Below are 10,015 nucleotides of genomic sequence, written 5' to 3'. Positions count from 1 at the left end.
TCCAGTTAAGACTCTTGTATTCAGACTTCTTTTGCTTGAAGCAGGGAAGCCCGACAATAGAAGCACATGCAACACGAGAGAGCGTGTTTTATTATTAATCAGGAGAGGAAACCTAGACATTAGTCAACATCATATAACTTCTGGAGTCTGTAACAAAATCCAGGCTGCTCATGCAACTGAATTAGTTATTTTGTTTTTTTAAATGTTTTCATATCAACCCAAAGTTAAAACAGTTTAATCCACCAGCAGTTTAACCTATTATGTATTTTTCTAATATTTCCTGTTTTGTCCAGCATGTTGCTTCCTAAGAGGTGGATTCCCATTCACAAGCAGTGAAACTAGAGTTTATTGGATTGCTGGTTGTTGTTATTTCGTCCACTTAGTCTCACATGAGTCAGGATATCTGACACAGGACGGCTGCTCAGTAGTAATGGTAGCACAAAGTGTAGAGTTACCGACCCGTTGCTACAGCAATGTTGCTGAGCAACATCCGATAACACTAAAGACATGCTGGGATCAGGTTAGACGGCAGACTCAGACCTGCTTTTGCTTTTTGCGTCACAATAGAGCAGCTGTTTTTCAATTTCAGCACCACGGACAGCGACTGGTCACGGTGAACAGCTCCTATTGAGCCTTTTTTTGTTTGTTTGTTTGTTTTGAGGCATTTTCGCTGGCTTTGAAGGGACAAAAAGAAAGTATGGATGGATGCTTCACAAACACTCAAGAATCTAAGGACAAGTGTGTAACCCTGAAAGACTCTGTTTAGAGGAATGTTCAGGAAGATTAATAATGTGTTCCGCCCCAACCATCATGGACACCGAGGGCGGGATGGTGATGGTGGGTTTCGGTCCGAGCAGGACTACCACAACGCCTGCACCGTCAGGCTGGTCCGCAGCACCTCCATGCTCGTAGTGGGAGAGAAAACTCAGACAGCCGTGGGCTCAACCTTGAAACGAAGTAAAAGTACAGTGAGCATTGAGTCGACCTTGTACTATTATCAGAGACAAGAGGACAGGATATGGCTCTACTCTCAGAATCAGAACTGCTTGGAGTACCTTGAAGCACTTGTTGCTTTGAGACGGCAGTACACAAAGAGCGTGAGTGGTTTGAAAAGTAATGACACCAAGGCCACCCTGTCCTCCAAAAAGAAGCCTGCACCCCCGCCGCCTACAAAGGAGAAGCTGGTAAGCTTAACTCATCTATCTCAGAGCACATGGCAGAAAATAGCAGAAATGAATGTTCTGCTTTTTTTTAACCACAGATATCAAGAGTCAAACCCTCTGCCCCTCCGGTCCCCAACGAGGAGGACACGCTGCAGTTCTTTGATGAGGTCATCGCCGGCTGTGACACCGAACCTCTGCGCAAACCGTATATAGATGATGGACACGCAGATGTTGACTTCATAGGTCAGTTTAAAATGCTTTTACTATCATGTTGCTGGGTTTAGCAGCTGACAGCCTTCAACAAATAAATAAACTGTATGATATGAAAATGTTGTGTTTTCTTGGTTAAAAGCAGCTGAGTAGATCTACTTCTGTTGCTTTATTTATATACGTTAAGTAGTTATTTTTTCCATCATGACCAGTTACATTAGTATAGGTCAGTTGTGGAAGAAATATTCAGATTCTACTTCAGTAAAAGTACTAATACAACACTGCTGAATTACTCCACTACAAGTAAAAGTCCTGCATTCAAAACTTACTTAAGTAAAAGTACAAAAGTTTCAGCATCAAAATGTACCTAAAGTATCAAAAGTAAAAGTACTCTATGCAGAATAGACCCACTCAGATTGTTTTATATATTCCAAATATATTCTTCATTATTTGTATTGATTCTTTTTTGTAAGCAGTTTTTTAACTTTGTAAAGACAGGGCTCATTTAATTACTCAATATACTGTTATAAAATCTAATTTAAAAAAAAGTCTAATTACTATAAATTTATCATATATTTTATGTTAAATCTCGACCTGAAAAGTAACTCAAGCTGTCAGCTAAATGTAGTGGAGTAAAATGTACAATTATTTGCCTCAAAATGTAGTGGAGTAGAAGTATAAAGTTACGTAAAATGTAAAATACTCTAGTAAAGTACAAGTACCTCCAAATTGTACTTAAGTACAGTATTTGAGTAAATGTACTTTCCACCACTGGTCTGGTGAATCAATAATAATTGGCAATTGTATATAAACACTTACAAAGGCTGTTAATATGCCATAATGAATACTTTTGGACTTGGACATTTTGGATATTGCTGATATTTAACTACTGCTCCTTCATGATGGAGCTAAATATTTTTTTCCACCAGTGAGGATTAGAGATGATCAGAAGGCCAAGTAACTTAACTATATTTACTTGAGAACTGTATCTGATTATATATATTTGATGTACTTGCACTTTACTTTGGTACATTTTATACTACGGTACTTAACTTCTAATCAATAAAAAAACATTATATTTAACATCAAAATAAACCACCCACCAGTACGTAAAATGGACTAAATAAGATCTGCCTTTAGTAAGTACAGTTACACAGTTACAAGTTGCCTACACAATAAAGGAATAGCTCCGATTTTTAAAAGTGGGGTTGTATGAGGTACTTATCCATAATCAGTGTATTACCTACAGTAGAAAAAATGTTGAATGTTGAATATCAGTTTAAGTGTATGCTATATTTAGAAGTTTTCAACATTTACCTAGCTGCCAGAAATCCCTTTCTGAAGGGGAAGTTAAACCATTATGCTCTCTTTCAAAACAAAAAAAGCATTACTATTTTTGTCTAGGTGGTTTACCTTTGACAAAAATACTCATGCTTGTCTACCACTGACGTGATCAGTTAGTTTGTTTGTGTTACTGTGTGACTTTGGTGTTTTAAAGGGTTGGCTATGACCAAAGTCACACAATAATAAACTAAACGACTGAGGCAGTAGTAGACCTGAAATTTTTAAATTAAGAATATTTTCACTGCTTTACCTTACAATCAGAAAACCCTTTCTGAAGGGGAATTGAAGGCATTAAATCCATCTATGCTCTCTTCAAAGTCACCAGATTCCTTTGACAAAAACAATAATTTTATTGCATGGGAGTTGCTGGTCTCTTCTTTATTTGTCAGTTCATGTTACTAGTTACCTTCTAGATTTTAGATTTTACATGTGAAGTTATTTCACATATATTTAACATTTCTATATTCTTTGGATAAACATATACCGTGTAGTAGTAGTTATAGCTGTATAGTAGTAAAACATAACTCGAAAAAATAAAATGCTGCTTACAGGTTAATATGAATAATTCACAACACTTTGAAAGAGGCCACTTTCCACAAGTCCTTTTACTTGTGAAACTTAAGTATATCAATTACTTCCATACCTGGTAATGGATTTTTTTTTACCAATTTGTTTATTGGATTTTACATTTTAATAAAACAAACAATACTGTTCCATACACCAGTAATTGCAAGTAAATACAACATACTACAGAACAGATACCAACCCCCCACCCCCCCTCCCATAGGCACCTAGCCCCAAGAAATTGGCAAATATAGTTGAAAAGTAAAGATAAACAAACAAAAGAAAAACAAAAAAAGATGGGTTGTGATAAAAGAATAGATAAAATTATAAAATAAATAACAATAATAAAAATAAGTAAATTAATAAACAAATAAATAGATAAATAAAATCAATAAAAAATAACAAAAACCTAACTTATTATATATACATATATATATTTAATTAAAAAATGTATATATAATAATAACATAAGACAAAAAGGGATTCCAGGACTTCTCAAATGAGACAGCCTTAACTGTCAAAGTCAGTCTAATTTTCTCTAATTTAAAAAAATTAAGCACCTCCTTAACCCAGTGTGAATAGGTAGGTGGGACTGGGGATTTCCATTTTAACAGTATCAACATCGTGGCCAGCAGAGTAGTGAAAGCTATCAAGTCCTTTTTAGCTGGGGAAAGAGTAAGTGGGAAAGGCCATACACCAAATAGGGCAGTTAAAGCATTGGGAGTCACATCCCTTTACACACCCAGTTACCTTGGATAAAGTACTAAAGATCAAAATCTAGTCAGAGAAGAACAGCTCCAAAACGTGTGAATAATTAGCTGTGGGTTGTTGGCATCAATCACATATGGGAGACACTGTATCAAATATTTTTGCAAGCCGCGCTTTAGTGTAGTGAGCTCAATGGAGAATTCGACATTGCATAAAGCTGTGTCCAGCAAAGACTTATGTACTCTCCATAAAATCTCCTCCCAAACATCATCTAGAATCACCTCTCCAAGATCTGTCTCCCAAATTGTTTTAAGTACAGTAGAAGAGACTTGACACAGGTTATAGATATTTAAATAAATAGAAGAGATTGCCCCCTTTAATGAAGAGAAAGGCTTCAGAAATGTTTCAAAATCTGAAGACTTAGGAAGAGCAGGGAATTCTGGGATGAGCTACGGATAAAATTTAGAACCTGATGATATCTAAAAAAAAAAAAGACCTTTAGGAAGCAAAAAATTATCTTTCAATTGCTGAAAAGAGGCAAAAATAGAATCAACATACGGGTCTCTAAAGGTTTTTATGCCCAGCCTAGCCCATATAAAGAGGGTGCTGTCCAATAACGATGGGGGAAAAATAGGATTAGCTGCAAGTGGAGCACCAATAGAAAGTGTTTGCAGGCCAAATGAAGTCTAAATTGAGACCAAATTTTAATACTGGAGGCCACTATCACATTGTTAGTATAACCAGAAGTAGACAAAGACAGGGGTGAGTACAATAAGGCTTTCAGTGATACCGGATAAACAGAATTTGCTTCCAAGATCAACCATGATGGAGGGACCTCAATATCTCCATAATTTACCCGATAGTTCAAATTTCTAATGTTTGTTGCCCAATAATAGTAAAGGAAGTTTGGCAATACTATTCCGCCCAGAGCCTTGGGCCTCTGTAAAACTTGTCGACGCATCCTAGGAGTTTTCTTGTTCCAAAGAAAATAAAAAATAAGTCTATCTACTTTACGGAAGAATGAAAGAGGAAGAAAGATTGGAATGCATTGGAATAAATATAAAAAGCGTGGGAAAATGTTCATTTTAATTGCATTGATTCTGGCAGCTATAGAAAGGTTTAGTAGCAACCATCGCTCAAAATCTATTTTAATTTTTGTGAGGAGAGAGAGACAACATTTTCCCTAACATATACTCCAAGATAGACAAAGCCAGAGTTCACAACTTTAAAAGGTATGTTTGGGAGTTGAAGTGAATTTTCATTTACCTTTCCATTAACAGTAAACATTTCACTTTTGCCCAAATTAAGTTTATATCCAGAGAATCTACTAAATTCGTCTAGAACTAAGAGGACTGCAGGAATAGAACGTGACAGATTAGACAAAAATAATAAAAGGTCATCAGCATACAGCACCACCTTCAGCTCTACACCATTTCTGGTTATACCACAAATATTAGGATGAGACCGCAGAGCAATGGACAAAGGTTCCATCACAATGGCAAATAAGAGCGGACTTAAAGGGCAACCCTGCCTTGTAGAGGTAATGGAATATTTAAACTTTGTTTTATCACTACTTTTACTTTAAAAAAAATAGTAAAACTTTTTTCAAAAGCACAGGTGTCACTAATCATGGTAATGAGGGCTACATTTGTCCAAGTAAGTCAGCATAGTGCATAATTAATTACAGTCATTATTGGCGCTAATGCCGATGGCCGCCTGTTACTCAAAGTGACCATGTCCTTAATTATGCATAACTTTAAGCCTTAATATCATTTAAACAGCTTACTTTTATGAAAGTAAGACCCCCAGGCTGTTAACATTTCATTTCTGCTGTATTGTTGGGGATGAGGATTGACTTGAACTACAGTTTTTGGCCTCAATTTTTCAGCCTATTTTTTGCTTCTTGGCTGCAATATGTCCAAATATATATGTTGTGGGGGAAAAAAGTCTTCTTCTACCCCTTTCTGATTGGTAAAGGTCAAGTGTGGTTAAGGATGAAAAAAAGCAGATAATTTATAAGATACCTGCACTAAATATTATAGATAAATACAGGTGCATCTCAATAAATTAGAATATCATAGAAATGTTTATTTATGTCAGTAATTCAATTAAAAAAGTTGAAATAGCACATTATATAGAACCATTACACACAGAATGAAACATTTCATGTCTTAGTTTATTTAATTTCTTCAAATTATAATGATTATGGCTTACATTTAATGAAGACATAAAATTAATTTTCTCAAAAAAGTGCTAATATAAAAAAAGACCAATTTTAAAAAGTATGTTTAATATGGAAATGTTGGCCTCTGAAAAGTCTGTCCTTAGTAAAAATCATGCTGCAAAGCTGCTGGTCTCAGAATAACATTTTTCAGCCTCCACTTCTCTCTGCTCTCCTCTCACTCAGTGGCGTCCAGCTCGGCCGAACACGACCTCCACTCTAACTGGGTCTTGCGGGTTCCTCGAGACGCAGAAGACACTAAACAGAAAGCAGTTCATGACCGTGCCAATGAGAGCTCCCGGAAGAAAGAAAAGAAAAAGCAGAGCGGGTCTACAAGCAGCAGACTGCGGCTGCAGAGGAACCCGATCCATCTGCCCAAAGTGGTGGAGAGTGCATTCCAGACTCTGCGCTTCAAGCCCAAATTAAAAAAGCAGTGAAGCTTGATAAGACATTTGAAACCAGCAGCACTGCCAAGCCGCTGCTTAACCTAGTTTGTATGGACTGACACCATGCTTTGATTAAAATCCATCTAGACAATAATACATAAAATATTTAAAAGGAATTTTAATAAAAAACAAGTCAAGGTTCCCACTTCTTTTCATTTTCCTGAACCTTCCCAAGATATTTCTAGGATAATACAGGACAGATCATAAACAGTCACATACTTTTCTGATCGGCCTAGTGGCCACACATTCAACCTGTTTTATTCCTTCTTTTTTATTGATGCAGGGTTCATGATGAGGTGTCTCAGTTCATTAGAGATGACGGCTACACCTATCCCCACTAACTGAACAAAAAGGCTTTCTGACCTTTAAAAGCCTACATCCATCCAAGTGACACCCAGGTCCAGTCTTAATTAAAATGATTGATTGTAATATGCTTTCCTATCATCTTTGAATTGGTTCTAAAGTGTCTCAAAGCGACAATCTGAAAAAATTATTAGACCATTGTTTTCTTCAATTTCTTGTTCATTTTAATGCCTGGTACAACTAAAGGTACATTTGTTTGGACAAATATAATGATAACAACAAAAAAGCTTATAAGAGTTTAATTTAAGAGCTGATATCTCGACATTTTCCATGGTTTTCTTGATAATGATTTTGGTTGTTATCAAGAAAACCATGGAAAATGGCTAGATATCAGCTCTTAAATTAAACTCTTATGAGCTATTTATTAGGGCCTCGGGGCAATCGCACCGAGCACTGGTCCCATACAGCAATAGCTGTAGGGACCAGTACTGTTATACTGTGGATTTCTTCTTATTCCTCTTGCGGACGCAATTTCGTCCCGCTACTAGTCCTACAACTTAAAGAGTTGCAGGACAAATTATATATCAAAACGTGCGGTTTGATCGGGATCGGTGTGCTATTACTTTTCTCTACAGAATACAAATTTTTCGCGACGTAAGTCGCGAAAAACTGCTCAAAATTTTGCATTGAAATGAATGGGACGGCCGACAAAAAATGAGCGAAAAAGAACAATCATTGGAGATTTTTAAACGTCTACTTCTCCGGCATAATTTCACCTAGAGACTCCATTTAAACTTTAAACAGTAGACACAAGTCTTGTGTATCGGTGTATTAATCCACGTTTCGATAGGTCATATAGTTTTTTATCAATCCCTGTTCAATGACCATGATAATTTTTGGAGAAATTCTGAGATTATAATGGGTGTGTATTGCACGGAATGTTCGTGTCAGAGTGTGTGATGTCATCGCTCAGAGTGTAGAGGGAGAGGTAAAACTGTCAAAAAATTAATTTTAAAACTGCGCTCCAGGCCGCAAATTTCACTCTACAGAAATAATTTATACATAGAAACGTAGGAAAATTTGTCTTCTCACTCACAATCCTCTGGTAAAGCTGTCAGAGTTATAGTTTGGGCGTACGACGCACAGATGCGGCACCAACACCACCAACAGCCTCATTGGGTCCCATATTAAAAACGCATGGAGATATTTGAAAAAGGGATATGGAAACGTTTTTTTAGATCGCTCTAACAAAGCTATTTTTTCATTTTTCTGAAATAAAAACATATGTAGACGTTCAGGAAGAACTCAGGACGCTCAAAGTGAAGTCGGATCAATGATAGGTATTATGGTTTTGCCAAAAATGCTTTCTGTTCGAGGCCAGAAATTCCAGTCCACCTCTGGCTGCTGTCACTCTTTCGGAACTTTAACAGGTGTCAGTTATTTCTGTTGATTGCTTTGATCTGATTGCCTTTGATCTTTGATGTGATTACAGTTACAGATACACACACACACATGCGCGTAAGTGCACACACTCCTCACACATGCATACACCTGCTTCAAACACGCACACACAGGTAACTTTGTGATTTTAATTACACACACAGGTAACTTTATGCGATTTTCGCTACACACACACACACACACACACACACACACACTTTGAGGTTAAAGGGCATAGTTTTAAATCTCTGAAGAATCTCATCATAGTGTACACACACCGGCAGTAGCCCCCGTGGCCCTTTCAAAATTTCCCCAGAGGAAATTTTCTAGTTATTATTATTATTATTATTATTATTATTAATAATAATAATAATAATAATAATAATAATACATTTTATTTGTAATGCACTTTACATTAGATGAAAGTGCTACAGGTTAAAAGCATAACAGTCTAATTATAAAAAGGATAAAAAAGGAAAAAAACAGCTAAAAACAGAAGAAATAAAGTATACATACATACATACATAATCTAAAAAAACATCTAGACGAGAGGAACCAAAGATTTTGCTTAAAAGGAAAGTTTTTAGTCCTTTTTTAAAAGTGTCTATGGACTGTGGTGCCCTAAAGGGCATTCTACAGTTTTTGTTGTTGTTGTTGTTGTTGTTGTTGTTGTTGTTGTTGTCATTATATTTGTCCAAACAAATGTACCTTTAGTTGTACCAGGCATTAAAATGAACAAGAAATTGAAGAAAACAAGGGTGGTCTAATAATTTTTTCCATGACTGTATACTCATTACTCCAGAAAGAAATAGACACGATGCAGATTACATTACAGCAAGTCTGTTCCATGCAGTGTCTGGTGTGAACAGCTAGATTGACCGACATGGGAGCTGGAATGAAAAGGGAGCAGCTTCGTGTCCAGGAAACCCACTTGTCATACTGCGCAGCTAATCCTACCAATTTCAGGCAAAATATGCACATATGTTAACGTTGGTGAGCCATGGGCTAAAATACAATTCGTTACAAAAAGATTATTTCCAGGATAACTAGTTATTTTAACTAATTTCCAGCTGTTAACACGACCGAAAAAATTAGGGATTTTTCTCGGTCTATTTCCAGGTTTTGAAGGATTCTTGGAGACCCTGGCAAAGGTAAAGAAAACACAATTGGGCAAGCCAGGGAGGCCAAGTTTATTCATCTTCCTGTCAAAAGTTGACTAGTCACAGATGGCAAAGCACAGGTGTTACTAAGAACATTAACAATGTTTTATTCAAGTGTCCCAGTAAGTCATGACAGTGTGACCAAGAACCAGCGTGCACCATACCAGAACCCTGAAACTGAAGCAGCTGAATGGAATTCAGCCATCATTCATTTAATTATTAACTCCTGTATTTTTCCTGCTGTGACGAGTCAAAAGGCCTAATCAGTATGATTTGTTACAGGGATTTTCTAAACCTCAATACCTAATTCATACGCATCAATAAGATTCTGACAGAATATCACTTAGGTTATTTTTACAGCAGTCTGTAATTTAAAAAAAATATTTCTGACATTCGTAAGAAATTCTTTCTTTCAATGTTCTTTTGTACTGTAATATGATAAATAATATATGATAA

General features: G+C 36.4%; 1 protein-coding gene across 1 annotated transcript; it reads left to right on the top strand.

The window, feature by feature from the left end:
* The first annotated feature begins 376 nt into the window (after window positions 1-376).
* LOC131979475 (uncharacterized protein C13orf42) lies at window positions 377-7,168 on the top strand. Its single transcript, XM_059343470.1, has 3 exons — window positions 377-1,184; window positions 1,262-1,406; window positions 6,397-7,168. The coding sequence occupies exons 1-3, from the start codon at window positions 771-773 to the stop codon at window positions 6,645-6,647; spliced, it is 810 nt and encodes a 269-aa protein (XP_059199453.1). The 5' UTR covers window positions 377-770; the 3' UTR covers window positions 6,648-7,168.
* The last annotated feature ends 2,847 nt before the right edge of the window (window positions 7,169-10,015 follow it).

Source organism: Centropristis striata, chromosome 10, assembly GCF_030273125.1.
Source record: "Centropristis striata isolate RG_2023a ecotype Rhode Island chromosome 10, C.striata_1.0, whole genome shotgun sequence".
Lineage (NCBI taxonomy): Eukaryota > Metazoa > Chordata > Actinopteri > Perciformes > Serranidae > Centropristis > Centropristis striata.
This window is presented reverse-complemented; position numbering and strand designations above follow the sequence as displayed.

Bases quoted from the DNA above. Each gene is read 5' to 3' on its own strand.
- LOC131979475 (XM_059343470.1), top strand. From the start codon at position 771: ATGTTCAGGAAGATTAATAATGTGTTCCGCCCCAACCATCATGGACAC. The intron at 1,185-1,261 runs GTAAGCTTAACT...TTTTAACCACAG, and splicing joins CGCCTACAAAGGAGAAGCTG to ATATCAAGAGTCAAACCCTC. The intron at 1,407-6,396 runs GTCAGTTTAAAA...CCTCTCACTCAG, and splicing joins CGCAGATGTTGACTTCATAG to TGGCGTCCAGCTCGGCCGAA.